The sequence below is a fragment of the Ammospiza caudacuta genome, chromosome 1 (assembly GCF_027887145.1).
Source record: "Ammospiza caudacuta isolate bAmmCau1 chromosome 1, bAmmCau1.pri, whole genome shotgun sequence".
NCBI lineage: Eukaryota > Metazoa > Chordata > Aves > Passeriformes > Passerellidae > Ammospiza > Ammospiza caudacuta.
In genome coordinates, this window is record NC_080593.1 from 17,937,831 (window position 1) to 17,957,055 (window position 19,225).

At 39.9% G+C, this 19,225-nt stretch overlaps 2 protein-coding genes across 2 annotated transcripts; one reads left to right on the top strand and one right to left on the bottom strand.

The window, feature by feature from the left end:
- Positions 1 to 1,657: 1,657 nt before the first annotated feature.
- On the bottom strand, positions 1,658 to 5,163 carry THNSL1 (threonine synthase like 1). The gene is made up of 2 exons (XM_058812459.1): positions 5,090 to 5,163; positions 1,658 to 4,592 (listed from the first exon to the last, which is right to left on the bottom strand). The coding sequence occupies exon 2, from the start codon at positions 4,542 to 4,544 to the stop codon at positions 2,319 to 2,321; it is 2,226 nt and encodes a 741-aa protein (XP_058668442.1). The 5' UTR covers positions 4,545 to 4,592; positions 5,090 to 5,163; the 3' UTR covers positions 1,658 to 2,318.
- Positions 5,164 to 7,100: 1,937 nt separating this feature from the next.
- Positions 7,101 to 18,565, top strand: ENKUR (enkurin, TRPC channel interacting protein). The gene is made up of 5 exons (XM_058815940.1): positions 7,101 to 7,281; positions 10,710 to 10,855; positions 12,474 to 12,694; positions 14,431 to 14,577; positions 17,984 to 18,565. The coding sequence occupies exons 1-5, from the start codon at positions 7,208 to 7,210 to the stop codon at positions 18,155 to 18,157; spliced, it is 762 nt and encodes a 253-aa protein (XP_058671923.1). The 5' UTR covers positions 7,101 to 7,207; the 3' UTR covers positions 18,158 to 18,565.
- Positions 18,566 to 19,225: the final 660 nt, after the last annotated feature.

The following is a 19,225-nucleotide window of genomic DNA, read 5'->3' on the forward strand; positions in this document are numbered from 1 at the left end:
AGAAAGCATTAAATTTTTTCCCACTTGGAATTACTGTAAGAATCAAATTGAAACAGAGAAATACAAGGTGGATGCTCACTCATCACTGATACAAGCAGTGCTCCTTTCTTGGCAATGTGCTTATGTAAGGACTTGGATTTTTTTAAAATTACATAATCATGGTCTTTTCCATGTTGTATTTGGAAAATGATGAAAATTCCCCTGCCCTATGAGGACATGGAGTCTGATCTTTTCATACTACAGGAGGTTCAGTGGGCACTTCAGCACAGTTATCCAATACTTCAGTGGTGGTTAGGAAGAGATTGGAGGTTCTCTCTTCACAAGGAGCCATATGGAAATGACAAGGGGCAGAGGAGAAGGTTGCACCAGGAGAGGTTCATTTTTGTATAAGAAATTTTTACAGTGAGAACACTGGAACAATATCCCAGGGATGTGGGAGAGTCTCCATTGCTGGAAGTTTTTATGACATAACCAGAGAGGATGCCAGATAATCTCATCTGGGCTCCCTTTGTCACAAAAGGTTGGCCCAGATGACTTATTCAGGTCACTTCCAACCTGGTCTGTTCACAATTCCATAAAAACAAAAAGTTATTTTTCAAAGTTACTGCAGAAATAGTGAAAAAGGTTTTAGCAAAGAACTACAAAGATCCTAAAAAAGTATCTAAGAATGGGGGAATCTAGAAAGCTACTGTGTCACACCCCTGTTCTCAGCTACATTTAATAACACTCCATACATATTCACTGTGGCAAAGGCATATCGTGCTGGGGACTTTTACCTTCAGCTGGAAAAAAAGACAATTCTTTAAAACAGTTTGCTAGATGGTGTCTTGTTCACTTCTAGTGCGGCAAAAAGTACAAGCAGGCACACAGAGGAAGCTGTCAGATATGACAACAGTTCAAAGCCTCAAGTGAATCCTGACATGTAGGAAATGTTGCCTATTGAAGAAGCAAAAAAAGGTTATCAATTACCAGATTATTTGAATCTTAGTGGGAAACACAACTTCCCATAGCTATATGTCCTTACATCTGAAGACTCTTAGCTCTTTACCTCTAACTGCATGCCACTTAAACCTTTCAATACATCATTTTACCATTTCTCATAGTATGAGATGTAGTCAATGTCCTTGTGAAATATAATCTTCAATTAGTAGAATACATTTGTCCACAACCACATGATCTCCTAGGACAATCCAGTCTAATTTTTCTTCAGAAAAAAAAAAACAAACAGCAAAGTGCCTGTCATTAGCAAAACCACACAGATGTATTTTGGGTTACATAATGAACACTTCTGATGCTATCAGACTGGAATTCATCCTTCACTTTCCTTGATGAGATGCCAAGTAATTTGGGAAGCTTCTTTTTTACATTAATTCATGCAAAGCTCAAATAGAATAGAACATCAAGGAAATTAACTTAAGAAAAATATGAAAACATAAGTAATTAGAACAAGAAAAGCTATATGATCTCCAAGATAAAACATAATACAAAAAAAATATATCTAAATAAATAGTGAAGTCTGTTTCTTATTTAAGAAGACAGCTGTTACCACTATCAGATTCTTCTATAGTACTAAAAAAGGATTTTAAAGTTGAAAGTTCAAATAAAAAACGTCTAGGAAAGAGACTACAAGACGTTTGAGAAAGAGGCACACCTCAAATATATTAAAAATATTTAATTAGGCATTCTATTTGACACAGGAAAATATTTGTGAAAAAAAGCATTAAAACAAAATTACCAGATTTTATATTTAGACACTGGCAACACAATACATAAAAAACATTATACAAGAAGGTAATAGATCACAAAATTCAATGGTTCAAGGATTAACAATACAAGGGTATTTTAATCTTTGTAGTGAAATCAACTGTCATTAGTAACATATGAACACCATTATATCATTATGTTTCAGTGCCCTAAGTGAAACGAGTTAAAGTTTAATTAAACATCCACTGACCAAAGGTTCACATCATTGTTGCAGCAAAACCAGAGCTATTAGTTCCAGAAAGGTCAGACTTCATTATCTGTCTCTTTCCATTGAGGATGCTTCAGCACTGCCAAGGAGAGCCAGCAGTGCTGGCATCTCTACTGTGTATGATTTGCAAAGTGGTATTCCAGTTTTTTACACTCTAGATTCACAACCTTTCACTGCCACTAGAAATCTCACACATGTTACTTACAAATACTGTTGAAAACTTGACAACTGAATATAAAACTGTGAGATGTGCTGTGGACTGGACACAGGCCAGATGAATGATGGCTTTCATAAAGCATGCAGCTTGTTAAGAAGGTATTGCAATTGTGTTCATTGGATCAGTTGCTCAAAAAACTTTCATAAAATGATTTTGAATTAAGGTTTCTATATGGGACATCAGCACACTCATATCAGCAGCACAGACCTGGTGATCCCCATTTCCTGTCTTTTTCAGGGTCTCCAATAGGCCCCAGTGGATTGGAGGCAGAGCGCTGTAAGAACTCAGCAAGTGAAGCTGACTTAATGGATTCTGATTTATTTCTGCAATCCTCAAGGCCCTCAAGATAGCAGGTGCAAACTTAGAATAATGAGCTGTAGATGAAATAATAATTGGGCAAGTTCTATCTTGTAATCGATCTGCAACTACTTTAGCAACAGCTGTGTGTGTATCCAAAATATATCCTGTAGTACTGTACACAGAGTGAATGGCAGCCAGACAGTCCTCATCAGAGCACCAGCCAGCCACTAAGTCCTGCTGAAGCTTTCCAAGTAGATCTTTCTGCAGCTGGAAGTGGCCTTGATTTTCCAGCTGATTAAATAATTGTGTCACCAGTTGTCCATCTTCGTTAGCAATCAGGTGTAAGTATCGCTCAAGATTGGAGGACTTCAAAATATCTACTGCTGGTGAAAAACTGGAAATTAATTTTCTTCCCCTCAAATCATAAACACCTGTTCTTATGAATTCAGTCAAAACATTGTTTTCATTGGAAGCACAAATACATTTCCTGATAGGAATTCCCATCATTTTAGCATAGAAAGCAGCTAAGATGTTGCCAAAGTTTCCCGTAGGAATGCAAATATCTACAGGGCTTCCAAAAGAAATAATACCCTGATGAACGAGATCAAGGTACGCAGAGGCATGATAAACTATCTGAGGAAGCAGTCGTGCCCAGTTTATGGAGTTTGCTGCAGCTAAAGCTGTTCCATATTCTACTGTAAGAAAGCCAGTAAAATCAGAATTAGTAAAGATTTGCTTTATAGCTGTCTGGCAAAAATCAAAATCTGATTTGACACCCACTGACCAAGCATTTTCCTTCTGACAGCCAATCATTTGTGATTTTTGAATTGGGCTTACTCCATCCTCAGGAAAAAAATTCATCAGAGCAATTCTCTGTTTGTCAGTGTCATGGAGACGACTAAAGCCATCCAGAACAGCACTCCCCGTGTCCCCAGAAGTAGCTACCAGAATCAAGTAATTGCAGCTTCTGGGAATGCAGTAGGCAAATAAATGTGGCATCAACTGTAATGCAAAATCTTTAAATGATGCTGTTGGTCCATGAAATAACTCAAGAAGGAACTGATTGCCTGCCAGATGCCTAACTGGGGCAACTTTAGAACAACTAAAGTTTTCTCCATAAGCAGTTTCAACAATTTCTGCCAGCCTAGAAGCAGGAATATCAGCAGGATGTATGCATCTTTCTAGTATCACCTGGGCTCTTTCAACATAAGTTGCTTCTATCAGACCTTGCCATTCTTCAGCAGTGAATTTTGGGAGTCCTCTCTCAGGAACAAAGAGTCCCCCATCAAGGGCTAAGCCCTGAATAACAACATCACTGAAATAGAATTTATTAGAGTCTTCTTCTGTACTCCTTCCAGACCTACTAGACCTTGTTGAAATGAAAGTTTCCAGTTCTGAGTCTTGGTATCTCTTCACAGCATCAAGTACCTTTTCTGCCACGACCTCTGCAGCAACATCCCCACCACAAAGAACACGAATGTCAAACCACCTTTTGTAGAACTGCTTCCTAAACTGGAGCACATCTTTGAGAGAAACACCAGGAGACAGCCCCACGATGCGATCCATCTGCTTTGATTTCAGCCTACTCATAATGACTGATGTGGGCACATCCAGATACACAATTATTCCATTCTTCTTGATGTGCTGCATGCCAGCAGCATGCATTGGATTGGATCCACTAAGGGAAATGACACTTCCAGATGCTGAGAACTTCAACAGGGCTTTTCCTTCCTCCTCTAGAAATTCCTCATAACCCATGTCCTGCAGTTTTTGTGACACGCTCATGTTCCAGGTTGTTTCAAGGACATCATCATCTATGTCTATGACAGGGCAATCCAGTTTCTGGCCCACTATTCTCCCAGTCGTTGTTTTCCCAGCACCTGGAGGTCCCATCAGGATAATATTTTTCTTTCCAAGAAGAGAATGACTTGAGAACCATGACTTCCATATTTGTGCAAATGCAACAGGTCTTGAAAACATGAGTTTTAAACACATGCTAGAAAGACTGTTTTGGGTTATTAGTCTTAAAGGCGGATATTGAAAAACGGGAAACATCTTCTGATGAGTTATTGTGGGTTTTTTCCAACTTGACAATCCACTTAACTGCTTCAGAAAGAAAACAAAAAAACAAACAGTAACTAGTCCTTCAGCAAATATCTAAGAAAAAGCCCTCGAGGATATAAAATTCAGAACAAGAGATCAAATATAAATCCAGCAATGACCTCATCAGTGCCAAGGAGGTATTTTTCAGAGTAAGACTCATTTCCCCCTCCTGCTTAATTCCAGCTTGTTTCCACTGACAAACCCAACATGAAAAAGTCCATGTCCTCAAGGTAAAAAAAGACATCCAAGCCTAACACTACAATACTGTTCGCAAATAATATTGCTCATAGGAATTAAAAAACAATTTGTTTTTCTTCTAGAAGACTTGCTTTTAACTACACATTTATAAGTAACAATAAACTAGGTTACCTTCTTGTAATCAAAATGTTACCAAAATATGCATTTGTCCCACCTCCCAAGGAAACTTTGATTATTTTTAATCCTTTGTTTTTAAAAAAAGCAAATGCAAGACTCACTTAAATACACAGATAACTCACAGTCCTGTGCAACAGCAAGGCTGGATGAGTTGCATTGAAATCTCTTCTGAAGGGATGGAAACCAAGCAAGGGATTTTTGAAGAACTCCTATACTGGAATTGTATTGAATGTAATTTGGGAATGGAAAGAGGAGGAGAAAGAGACAGACAGAGAGAAATCATGAGGACTCTCTAACAAAAAAGTAACTAAGAAGGATGGATTTCCAACAAAGTAAGAGACTCCCAACATTGTGCTTTTTACTTAGAGAAATAAACACTAATATCAGCACTAATTGGAGCACATGATTTGTCTGCAATATTTAGAGCAAAAGGGAAAAGACTCAAAATCTCCCTAAAACTGTGAGGGGGGCAGGGGGAAGAGCATTTGCTCACTACTATGCAGAGTTGAGTTTGCAAACAGTAAATCTCTGTGTCTGCACCCAGTGTTGTGACCTGGAGGATATGCTGTAATTACAAGGCAAAGATCAGAGCAGAGATGGGCATATAATGCTATCCAGGTTTTTTCTTCAATCCTTGTAAAGTATAAGGGGAGCATCCTGTGTAAATGCAATATAAGGGTTTTATAAATCTTTAATAAAAAAAGAGTTTTAGAAATCTTTATAAACCCTTAATAAAAGTAAAAACAAACTGCAAAGAGTAATTGTAATATCCAGTATTGCTCTAAAAGTGTATTGCAATAGTAAGCGCTCTGGTGCATATAAAAATATGTATTTTTATTTTTTTTTAGGGACAGAAAGAGATCTTCATATTAAACTTGCATGATGTAAAAAAGTTATATTCAGGAGTAAATAAACCCAAAACCAGTAGATTTTAGTGACTTTATTTCTTGAACATAAGAATCACTTCAAGCATTGTGTGTGTGAACTAAGGGAGTGAGAACCACACAAACCATGCCAAGCCTGCCATGGCCTGCTCCACTTCACGTTAACTTTGAGCTGCAGTCAGTTGGTGTGCATTACTCAGATAATGGGTGTAACATCTGGGCTGCCTTATGAATTTTGGCCATAGATAGTTTAAAATCAACTTGAGTTTTGCACTCACCCATATAAATACATGTACATAGAAGACTGCAAGCATTGAAAGCAACCCATTTTTTGAAATTAATTTTTGTCCACTGGCAAAACTTCAACAGTAGAAGCAGCCAAATGATCCACCCACCCCACTTTAGATACAAACTCCACGCCAAAAGGGTGGGGTTGTTGCGGCAGAGCTTACACCCATACCTCCAGTAACGTTTTGCTTTGGCTATTCAGCTCCACATAGACAGCACCGATATATCTTTAGGCGTGACCCACAATTTTAACAACCACTGCGGGTGACAGGTGCTCTAGTGAAAACTGGGCCTTCCTACTTGCATAGACACAAGACCAGCCCCCGCACCAAGCTCCTGCAGCGGCTCCCTGAAGGAGTCAAAGCGCGGATGGGAGGAGGGAGGACGAGGAGGGAGGGAGGCGGACGGACCGGACCTCACTCACCTACCCACCCAGTCGGCCGGCTGGCACTGTCCCCCCAGGCTGCGGGCTGCCACCTGCGCTCTCCCTGCCCTGCCCTGCCCTGTCCTGTCCTGTCCGGCCCATTCCCCTCGTCCGAGCTGGGTTCCACCCCCGTTCCCCTGCTCCCGGCCGGGTTCCACCCCCGTTCCCCTGCTCCCGGCCGGGTTCCACCCCCGTTCCCCTGCTCCCGGCCGGGTTCCACCCCCGTTCCCCGGCTCCCGGCCGGGTTCCACCCCCGCCCCCCGGCGCCCTCAGCGCGGCGCGCGCACGTACCGGCGGGGGCGGGGGTTACCGCTGCCACAGGTGCGCGCACGCGCAGTCCAACGGCCCGCCCCGCCCCGCCTCCCCCCGCGCCGCGCGGTGCCGGCAGCAGCTGCGCCTGCGCGGCCGTTCCGCGCCGGGCGCCGGAGCGGGTGGCGGGGGTGGCCCCGCCCCTCATGGCGCCGTTCCCCGGCGGTTTCCCCGGTAACCGACAACAGCCGCCGGCCCGCCCCGAGCCCCGAGCCCCTCGGCGAGGCGGCGCTTCCCCGGTCCGAACCCCCCAGCGGGGTGGGTACCCCGCCCCGCGTCCAGAGCCCCGCAAGCAGGCGAGCGCTCCCCTGTGCCCGGGCTGCCGCGGCGGCAGCATGGCCACGCAGAGCGCCCCGGAGGGCGCCTGTGAGCCGCCGCCCCAGCCGAAGCCGCCCGCCAAATCTGACGGGTATGTGGGTGTCACAGAGCTGCTTGCGGGCAAGGGTGGCTGCTCCTGGCAAGGCAATGCATCTAACGGGTAACAGGTTTTAAAAACCCCCAAACAAACTAGTTTTTGCATAGTTACTCCGCCTCCTAAGGAATCACTAGCATTAGGAAGGGCAGTGAGGTACTGGAGTGTGTCCAGAGAAGGGCAGCGAACCTGGGGAAGGGTCTGGAGCACGAGTCCGATGAGGAGCAGCTGAGGGAGCTGGGGATGTTTAGCTGGAGAGAAGGAGGCTCAGGGGTGATTTTATCTCTCTCTCTCTCTACAACTGCTTAAAAGGAGGGTGTAGCCGGGGCGGGTTGGACTTTTTTCCTAGGCAGTTAGCGACCGGACAAGAGGGCATGGCCTCAGCTGCACCAGGGCAGGTTTAGATTGGACATTAGGAAGAGATTTTTCTCAAGAATGGTGATCAGGTGCTGGAGTGGGCTGCCCGGGAAGGTGGTGGAGTCCCTGTCCCTGGAGATGTTTAAGGAAATACTGGATGTGGTGTTTAGTCTAGTTGACAAGATGATGTTGGACTTGATAATTCAGAGGTCTTTATCAGCCTAATTGATTCTGTGATCTGAGGGTTTACAGTCTGCTCCAAGAAGTGATGATTTAAGTTTGGTGTCTTCAGTGACATCTTGTTAGTTCATAATTTACAAAGCACCCCTTCTGTGTTCAGGAATTACATGACATCTTTGTTATTTGCACTTAGTGAGCAGCTGAAAAGGTGGGCTTTCCAGTTTCCATGCTTACCATATTTCAGCTGTATCCTCTGACATTGTTTCTTTTGCTTCCTTTTCTTACCTCTTGCCTTAAAAATGTAAGAAAAGGCCTTTTGCCAAGAGCTATGCAGACGTGTTGTTTTTTTTCAAGTCCCTATTTATATAAAAGGCTGTTATGCTTAACATCTTTAGCGAAAGGGTAGGTTGTAACTCAATAGCTTTAGAACAAGCAGATGTATCAGTGACACTCATTAGAAGAAAGATAGTTATCCTGTTTCAGGTTAAAGGTTCAGACTTGTGAGATTCCTAGTTCTGAATCTTTCCCATGTAAAAGTAGGTCTTTAAATTTTGTTTATTTTCATTGTGAATGGATATAGTTTTGAGCAGATACTTTTGAAGACAGAGGAAGGTGAAAGGACAATATGTTGAGGCATGAACACTAAATCCATTCCTGCCTTAATACCGTTCAGAGATTTGGATACTCCATGACCATTAGGTTCAGTTTAGGCAAGAGATTCCTTGGCTTAGATATAATCTGACTAAATCCCCTTCTGATCCCATTGACTTCTATTGTCACCACACTTGCAGCTTAGGTTCACAATGTGTCAAATATTCAGCTGGTAACAGGACTATCGAACCTGGTTAATAGCATGATTTGACCAGTTTTAACTAATGCATACAAAATCTACTTTTTTTGTATGGGTTTTTTTCCCAAATGAAATCATATGTATTTCACTCTCAACTGACTGCTACTGCTTATGAAACCACAGCAAGCATCCTCATTTTCCCCGGCTTTGATATCTCAAGTTGACACTTAAGGAATAGGTATCATCTTCTGTCTTCTTACAGATGTATTGTCTCTTTTTCCCTTGCTGAATGATGAGCAGATTAGATTCTGAGTTGCTCATAACCATGGTATTTTCCTTGCAACCCTCTCTAACCCTGTGATATTGAGCCACTTCCTTGATCTGGAAGGTCACTGAAAAGATAAAAGATCCCCCATCTCTTTGCCCAAAGGTGTCTATAGCTGTCTACAAACGATGGCTTCACCTCATGCCAGTATGTAAGAAACTCAGTGTCTTCTCATGCATTTTCTCATTCCAAGACTGTGCACCTCACTAGGTCAAAATTTGCATAAAGCCAGTGCCTTTCACTCCCCTGTGCTCATGATGCCACTTCTAGAAAATGGTGAAGAATACTGTTATTTATCAATTTGGTGGCTTTGTGCAGTGTCTATAGCTGTTTGCCATAAATTTAACATGAAAAGAAAAAAACCTTTATTCCTTATAATTAGAAGTATTTCAGGAAGTATATATGATCTTATGCAGATAATCCTCTCTCTGATTTTGGAGACCAAATTGCCAAAAAACAAAATAAGTCCACAATTTTGATGAAGTCCTCTGACATGTTCTAATGTTATGATCAAGTACAAATACATTCATGGGACATTTGCAGCTCATGGACAAGAGCTTTTATCAGTGTTGCTGCTGTGATACATGTTCAGTGACCCAGGATTACATCGTTTCTTTCTTCCTATTTCACTATTTCCATAGAGTGGACTGCACTATATGTAATCTTTTTTTGTTCTTTTTTATCCTTACTTGAAAACATGACATTGTTTTTCTCACAAACACGTTTTTTTCTGTAAAAGAAGCACAATTTTTCATAAGCTTTTGTCTGCCACACATGATATGTTTTCTAAAGATGGGCAGATGATAAAAGTACAGTGAGGGAGCCTTCACTTCAGGAGCAGGGAGTTCTGCTTCCTCAGGCAAACATCTGTGGCAGCTCAGTCCTTCAGATAGAGGCAAGATGTTGCCAATCAGCTAATGATCAGCATTTGGCTGCTTTTGGAGATTTTGATTAAAGCAGAAGTTATCATGCCATATGCAACATTAGATCAAAACAGCAGTGTGTGCATACCATGTTCATACAGCTTTTCGTGTCTGAGCCCTCCCTGATTTTCACATCAGCTGTTTGAGTGCCAGACCCACCCCTGGTTACCATTGTAGAGGATCACAGCTCCTGTCTGTGTAACATAAGGAATCTGCAGTGTGCTGTGCTATTTCAGAGCAGTCACCCCCTCATCTCTCATAAGTGTCTGTAACAGATGGTTCAGCTGGAACACTGAGACAGTGATACAGTGGACACTAATAAGGAAAACTGATGATCAAGGACATCCTGTACAATTCTTGACTGCATTTGACATCTTTTCTCAAGCATAAATCATAGAATCATAGATAGTGCTGAGTTGGAAGGGGGGCCATTAGGATCACTGAGTCCAACTCCTGGCCCTGCACAGGACACCCCAAGAATCACATCATTGCATAAGGAATTCATGCAAGCAATACTCAAGTTTATTTACAAAATTAAGGTTTTGTTGGAATTCAGAATGTCTGTGTTCAGCATACATATTTGGTATTTATTTCCCCAAGTGTGATAATCCTGACCTCAGAGACACAAGAGCAGAAGGAAGAAGCAAGCTAGCTTCAGAACCAGAAAGCTGATTTATCAGTGCACTACTAGATTTAGCCTTAGCATGGAGGCTGTGTGAATGATGGTATTTATTTGGGAGAGAGTACAAAACAAAACAGAGTAGGCTTTTGCCATGAGCTACTGCAAAAAAGTATATTCTTTGAAGAACATTTTCTGACCCTTCTTTATGGATATTTTTTAACCTCTAAGGTATCTATCCAAACTTAGAGAACTTGTGAAACATGAAGCAGACAAAAATAAATCTCAGTGCAAAACTATGGGGCCAGCAAAAGTTGCAGTGCCATCTCCAAATGATTTTCTGCAGAAACGTTCCAAGGAGCCCAAGCTAGCACCAAGTAAGTGCAGACAGAAAATATATGCAGTGTAATGTATTTTTTAGAGTAGAGAGTTATATCTTCCTGTCCTACAGTACTATGTTCTGGGCAACTATTGGGTTGTAAAAACAGAAGTACTGGTTTGTGGGGTCAGTACCAGGACCCCTATTGTTGTTGGAGTCAGTACCTGTATTGTTGTGGGGTCAGTATCAGGACACAGCTGTTGTAGGAATGGGCTTTGTCACTTGTGACATTACACTTACTTACTGCCAAAGAAGAGCATGAACTCAGATGACTTGGATCAAATCATTATTTCTGGTAGTGATAATGAATTAGAGTTACGTCTAGTGGGAAATATGATGGGAAATAATTATTCTTAATTGCTTACTATAAGTGAGACTATTTAGGATACTGCTGAATTTCTGTTGGTGCCTTGGAGAAAAGATTACACTGAAATGGAAGAGAGTCTACATTCTCTGGAGAAAGGACTATGAGAAGTTGTTTACAAGGATTAGGAAGCAGCAAGAGCAGGGCTCTTCCCTAAGGAGAGATGTGTCAGACTTTGAGGGTATCCACCATGCACACTGGGCAAAGACCTCAGCAAGAGAGTGCAGTCCCACTATGTCAGGCAGGCCAGCAGAGCAGGGTGGGGAGCAAAGTCTGTCCTGTCAGTGTGTCCCACTGACCATCTGGCAAAATTGAGTTACAGGCCAGGTCCCTGCACTGACTCCATACAGCTCCTCAGGAGCAGGACTGGCGTCCCTGCACTGACTCCATACAGCTCCTCAGGAGCAGGACTGGGGTCCCTGCACTGACTCCATACAGCTCCTCAGGAGCAGGACTGGGGTCCATTCACTGACTCCATACAACTCCTCAGGAGCAGGACTGGGGTCCCTCCCCTGACTCCATACAGCTCCTCAGGAGCAGGACTGGCGTCCCTGCACTGACCCCATACAGCTCCTCAGGAGCTGGACTGGGGTCCCTGCACTGACCCCATACAGCTCCTCAGGAGCAGGACTGGGGTCGGGTCCATTCACTGATTCCATACAGCTCCTCAGGAGCAGGACTGGGGTCCCTCCCCTGACTCCATACAGCCCATCAGGAGCAGGACTGGGGTCCCTGCACTGACTCCATACAGCTCCTCAGGAGCTGGACTGGGGTCCATTCACTGATTCCATACAGCCCATCAGGAGCAGGACTGGGGCAGACATGGCTGGGAAAGCTCATCCAGGTATTGACAGGTGAGATGGGGCTCCTGAGCCCAAGGGGGTGGGGTGGATGCCCCAGGTGAGACCGGTCAGGACCATTATTGCCCAAGGGCTCTGATAGTGAGCACCTCTACTAAAAGTAGTTATAATTACATTTGAAAAAACTACCACTGCAGTTAAGAGAAAATGAGTGACAAATTAGGAAAACCCATCTGAAACACCATAGTATTTCCTAGGTTATGAAACTTCTGTTAGGCCAAGCAAACATACCTCACAGTTCATTGACAGGCAGTTCTTTCATTGTAGATACTGTTGGGTTCTATTTTTATGTAATTCTGTACATAGTTTTTCCCTTTTGAAAAGTGTAATAATATGAAACAGCGAACCTCTTCAAATTTATTGCTGAGAATGTTTACATGTTCTATTCACAGAAAAAAAAGAAGAGGATGGTAAAAAATTGCTCCCATTATCAGTGCCACCCAGGACATACCACCCAGTTACTCGCACTAAAAAGAATTTTATAAGTAAAAATGCACTTGCTGTTATGACAGGGGAGCCTAAAAAGCCTCGACATTTTTGTGTTGATACAAGACAGGGAGATAAATATCTCCTTGAACCTTCAGGACTTTTTCCAAAATACATTAACAAAAAGGTATGTTTTATTAAATTATATTGGAAACACTATTCATAATGCCTATTTTAGTTTCACTGTTGCATAGATACCATGGCTGTTTGTGTTAGATCTCTTGAATTCATGGAGAAGAAATCACTGGCACTAGATTTGTGCCTTGCTTTGCTCTGTTCTCATTTGCTTATGCTGTCAGCCAAAAAAATTTGCAGAATGATTGTTCTAAGGCAATGGCATATGTCTTGCATTGGGAACCCAGGGAGCGTATAATGGGGAGACATGGAACTCTGTGATGAATGAATGTTTGCTGCTTAGAAAAGACAGGCAGGGAAGAAGAGAAGGAGGGTTGCTCTTTGAATGAAGGAGCTGTTCAAATATATGGAGTTCTTCTACGAAATTGGCAACAGGCTGGTTGAGCCTGTGGGTCAGAATCAGAGGAAAGGCCAGCAACTGTCAAAAGTGTGTTTTTAATGGAGCACCCAAAAAGGTGAGGAGCTGGATGAAAATCTCTTTAAGCAACTTGAGGAAATCTTCAGGTCACAAAGTAGCTTCTTATGGAAGACTTCACTCTCCTTGAAAGCTGCTGAAAGGATAACAAACACAATGGCATGAAAGCAATCAAAAAAGTTTCCTGAAGTATGCCAGCAACATCTTTCTTCACAGATGGTGCATGAGCCAATCAATGATCATGCTCTTCTGCTGCTTACAAACCAGGAAGAATTGCTCAGGGGTGTGATAATCAGCTGTAGTCTGGGAGGCACAGACCATGTGGCAGTTGCAGACCCCTCCTGTTCAGGGAGCCAGGTGGGCACTGACTGCTCAGGAGAGCAAACAGCAGCCTATTGAGGGTAACCCATGGGAGACAGCTCTGGAAAGCAAAGACCTTGGGAGAGCTGACATGCTATTAAGGAGAACCTCCTCTGTCCACAGGAACAGTCCATCCCTTGCCCAGGAAAACAAGATCTGTCAAGAGTCTGGCTTATCTAAACATGTAACCCATGACAGAGCATTAAGAGATGACAAAACTCATGACAGAAAAGATGCCAAAAAGAACCTGAAGGCCTTGCAGTACTTTTCCATGGCTAAAAATGTATATAAACAATACTAGTCATGGTGCTACCTGACACTAAAAGATTAGTGAATAATTTTGCATTTAGTAGAAAGAAGGTAGATTCTGATATCTTTTGGCTAGAGGAGCTTCATTTTCAAAGGTTAAGGCAAAATAGGTGTGTTTCCCCAAGAATGTCTGGGATATTCAGAAGTTATTTTTTTCTTCACTGAAACACATCAGTGTGGGATAGTTTATCCTTCTTAATTAGTCCAATTTTCATGTATGTGTTCTTGTATGTTGCAATGTTCAGCAAAAATCAGGATACAGGAAGGCCTTTCAAAGACATTCTCTAAGGAATGTTTCCAATCATAGAAGCTGACACTGTATAAAAATGTGAAATAGCTCACTATCATGAGCAGGTTTCAAACTCCTTGCTCAGCCATCTCTTCTTATGAATAGACATTTTGGATTCTGGATTCTGTTGTCTTCTAAAGTTGTGAAAATAAATTAAAGGGAATTATTTATATGTTTTTCTCAAACTAAAAAGATTATCATGTTTGACAATTTTAAGAACGTGGTGACTTAGGATTTTAGTGCTCAGTAGCACAAATTGTCATTTCAAGCTATTTTTGCAAATGGATGGATGACAAGTATCTCTTTGTTTCCTTCTTAAAAGCACATATAAGGAATTTCTTCCTTCTCCTTATAGAATTATGGCGTTTTACCAAAATATGTGATACAGAGAAATGAAGAAATGAAGAGAGAGGAGGAAGAATACCAAGCCAATGTTTTGGAGCAACTCAAGAAGAAAGCTATGAAAGTACTATCTGAAGAAGAAAGGACAGATATTCTGAAGGTGCATATTCTGATTTAGTTTAATTAGTATAATGTCCAAAAGATTAAATGCAGTAATGTAGGTCCATATAAATAGTAAATTTTTTGGTTTTGGTTTTTGGTTTTTTAAGTGAAATGAATTAGTTGGCTACTTTTTCACTAGATGGAGCTGTAGAACAGTTGTATACAACTGAAAGGAACTTATTTAGCTACAGTTTTAATAGTTTTCAATTCCGTTTGGATCTTATTCACATTAATGAGTTGAAATTTCAGTGAAACTTCAAAGAGCAGAAAATCACTAATATGGATTTAGTGACACTTATTAATGGAGAAATTTTTTTTTCCTAATGCAGAATATTGCTTCTTTTACTGGCAGTTTCTGTCTTCACATTGTGACCTCACTGATTAAAGCATAGTGACTTGCTTTAAAATGTGGCAAAAAACCCCAGAATTAAAATGCAGTATAGTCATAGAACTATGACTGAAAATTTTGTATTTTGTCAAGTTGTTCATACAGTTTTTATTGCACAAGACTTTTAAAAGAGAATTTATACTATAAAAGAAGTTGAGCATAAAACAGATATCCAGTATCTGACCTAGAACTGGAATTTTTCTTGACCACTTTTTAGACAAATTTCCTATGAAAATGAAGCTTATATGTCTGTGATGTCTGTATATCAGTCTGTCCCTTAATAACTTGATCTTAGCATTCACCTGAAACAAATTAATAGATAGATGGACAGCTCAAAGATGCTAAATGCCCACCAAAAAATATCTAGAGAGAAAACAATGTCTAACTTGCCTGTCTGAAAGGCAAACTGGTTAATTGGCAAGGTCTGAAATGTCCAGCACAGAGGTCTTTTGCATATACAACAGGCAGTAGAAGCTAGGAAGGAGTATGGGAGAGAGGTGAGGGTATTGCACTGACAGCAATATAAAGAACAAAACATATTTTTATGGTGAGAAAGGCATAGGACAAGCTGATGGTCCAACAAGTTAACAATGCAGCAAAAATATATGTGCAAAAAAGGCATGTGAGTTCAGCTGTTCACCATTCTGCATTTAGTTTGATTAAAATGATGTTCTATATTTTTCAAATAGAGGAATGTACTGGAATATTTTTTCATTTTTAATTTTTTTAGATTGTTTTTATTAACTCAGTATTTCTTTTAATTTTTTTTTCAAAAACATTTACCTTTCCATGGGCTTATTTCTGCATTTATATTGTCAGGAGGAATTAGTGTCCCTAGGGTATGTGGCTTCTACCCAGTGCTCAGCTGTAGACATATGGGAACTTCTGTCCTTTAAAATAATTGACATTGCTAGTGAGCACATGTGCACTGTCTGATTTGAAAGAATACGTGGCAATGGCTGCCTGAGACCAAAAGCAAGCCTCATGACCTTACAAAAATAAAGGGAAGTAATTTGTGCCAACATTTTTTGAACTCTTCATTGTGCTTACTTTGGTTGGGATTTTATGATAATAAAAGAGAATGTTGATAAATGCAGTACATATTTCTCACTAATCCAGCATGTATTAGAATTCCATATATAGAGTTGGATATTCAGTTTGTGATCTAGCAGTAGGAATAGTAGTCAGAAAATTACATTGTTGGAGGAGCTGTGAAGGAGATTTTTATAGAGTCATGATCTGCTTTTGATCTCTCCACTTTGTAGGGATAGAGCAATTTTTATGAATGTATGCTATAATGTTTTAAAATTCAGTGTTTTCAATTATTTCCAAGCCAGTTCTTACTAATGTACACAAATAAGAATTGTTTAAAGAATCAATGAATGACTTTTTAATGAAAGTTTTTGAAAAGATGAGATTTATTTTTATGCCTATATATTTGTAAACTGTACCTGATGCCTGGTAGACTATGAAACCTACCAAAGTACTTTACAGCCTTGGATAGCAAAAACAAGAACCATTACCAGACAGTAGGTAAATATCCTTGTTGCTCTAAGTTTCACATGCAGCAGTAAAGTTTTTAAGCTTATGAAGATTGTTATAATGACCTTTATGAACAACACTTAGATGCTTAATATGAATATGCAAAAATCATGAATTGCCATGCAATAAATACTTTGATTTGAATTGTTAAAATATTAGTTCATAATAAAGATTAGATTTTTCTTAGTGTTGTCAGGAGAGTTCATTTTTTTTCCTAAATCAATTTATAGAGTCAACAAAAGACAAGTTTTTAAGCACAAGAGCCTTTGAGTTCTGAAGTAGAAACAACAGTCTTCAAAGCTAAATATGTATAAAAATAAACCCTCTAACTTTAACTTCAGTATGTTAATCAGTTAGCCAGACTGTGAGAAAAATGTTTAATAATAATGGAGGACATGAGGTCGGAAATCACAGTGTGCCATAAAATCAGTGTGCCAATTGAATCCAGTTTTGGTTAGGGAGAAGAGCTGAAAACTTTGGTTCCCAAGAGAGTAATTTCACTTCTTTATTTGTGAAGATACATTTTGATATCCTCTAAGGTGGCAGAACTGAGAGCCATAAACATTTTGGAGAGCTGTTTTCTCACCAAGAGGCATGTTATTTTCTGATTGCTCTTTCAGTTCCTTATTAGTTGTGATTGTTAAGTTCACCCATATAGTTTTCTTGGGAGCGTTTGATGCACTGGGTAAACTCTACTAAATCCTCACATACATGTGGATAGAATGTGTAGATTTTGATTATATTTTTGAGGAGAGAAAGGAAGAGCAATGGTTGCGGTAATTGGAAGAAAGATATAAAGACAAGATGTAAATTTTATTTTTCTACCACTGTCTGGTTCCTTTTAGTGTATATTGGTGGATAAAAGTGTTGTCTCTGGTGTCTCTGCGTCTCTATGAATAAGTTTTGATTATAGCACTTTTAATTTTTTAATGTAGAATTTTACTCTCAAGGTTTTATATATAGAGGATATGGTCTATCTAGAAAGGTAATTCTTTGCACAGCAGCATGCAAGAAAGTAGTAGTTATTGAAATTATTGTTGATAGGGTCAATGACAGTTGGGGTTTTTACTCCAAATGATAAAAAAATTGCCCATAGTTGTTACTGTAATTGCAGATTAGAAGGGGAGTGCAATTACTCAGTATTTTTTCAAAGTAGTTTATAGAAGTTAAAGTGTCAGTTTGGTGACCATGGTCTGAACAAAGTCTCAATTACAGAAAATTAAGCTGGTGGTGACATGGCCTGAAACTTTGCTGAATTTTGCTGAATATCACTGGAGTTCCAAGTATCATAACTCTTAAGGATTTAATTGATTTGGTCCAATTAAGATGACTACACATTATTCATGTACTTATCTATTATTTTTACATTCCAGTAACACTTAGCATATGTAATATAAATTGAAAAAAAAAGTAGTTTATGTACATATTGTTCTTACTTTTTCTCATATATTTCCTTTTCATGTAATGGCACCAGGCACTGAAAAAGAACTGGGAGGAAATAAATCGTGCATATCAAGGTCTTCCAATAGTAACAGACACCAGGTACAAGCAGATGCATAAAGAAGAGCTGGAATTAAAGCTGAAACAACTGGAGCATGACATAGCAGCAATTGAGAAGCACAAATGTGTCTACATTGCAAACATGTAAGGATTGTTGTTCAGATATGGCCTCTTTTCTCCTTTTCCCCTGTCCATGCATCTCCCAGAAATGCCTCTCTAAATTCTCAGAAGATGCTACTGTCAACTATTTAGAAGGAAATACTCAACTAAGCATGTAGCATCTTAGAAAAGTTGTTACATATAACTCTCATCTATACCATTCCCCAAACATTTTGAAATAAAATGCTTAACTAAACTTTGAGTATGAATAATGAATTTAATTTTTTATTCTTTGTAATTTTTATTAACTACTAAGATTTCTATAAACATCATACAGAAAGCATGTAAAACACTGTTTCATATATTTGGAGTACATCTTTCCTTGCCTAGCCAAAACAAAGGGAAATAATTGGCTGCTGAAGACAGCTTGGTAAATATAACTTCAGGATGGAATGGCTTCTGGACTATATATTAAAGAGATGTTTATAGATGTTAAAGATGTGCTTTACTTAAAAGCTTGAGTAATTGTATTTCTAAACAGCTTGGGTTCTGTATAACATTTTGTGTACTTATTTTTTGTTACCAAAACCAATTTTTAATGTGGAAAGCTGCAATAATACAGACTTTACACAATACAGACACCACATGTGTGTTTTTACAAGTACATAATTCTGTAATGCTATAGTAAATCTACAGTTAAATTAGAAAAATGTGTTTTGACTGGAATTATGTGTGTATTGTTAGAATGAAAGCAGAACACAGCTTTTTCTGTATGGTGTCAATCACTACCACCAGCAGCTGTTGTGACATCATCATATCTGACATCAGCAAAGGATAAAGTCAAAAATTTGAAATTAACTATGAAAATCCAAATTTTCCCATACATTGAGTTCCTTTCCTAAATTTTTCAGGGGATGGCTTTGAAGGCTTCACAGTGATTCTAGCTCTATTTCTTGTGCATGTTATACTTGTCTATGACATGCACTAGGAACAGGTGGGTGAGCAGGAATGTGAATTTTCTTATTTGTAACTTATTGCTAAGCAATCGTGTTTATTTTTGAAGGATATAAGCTGGAAGAAAGCTGCAGATTTGTAAAATATGGATTTAAAAGAAATA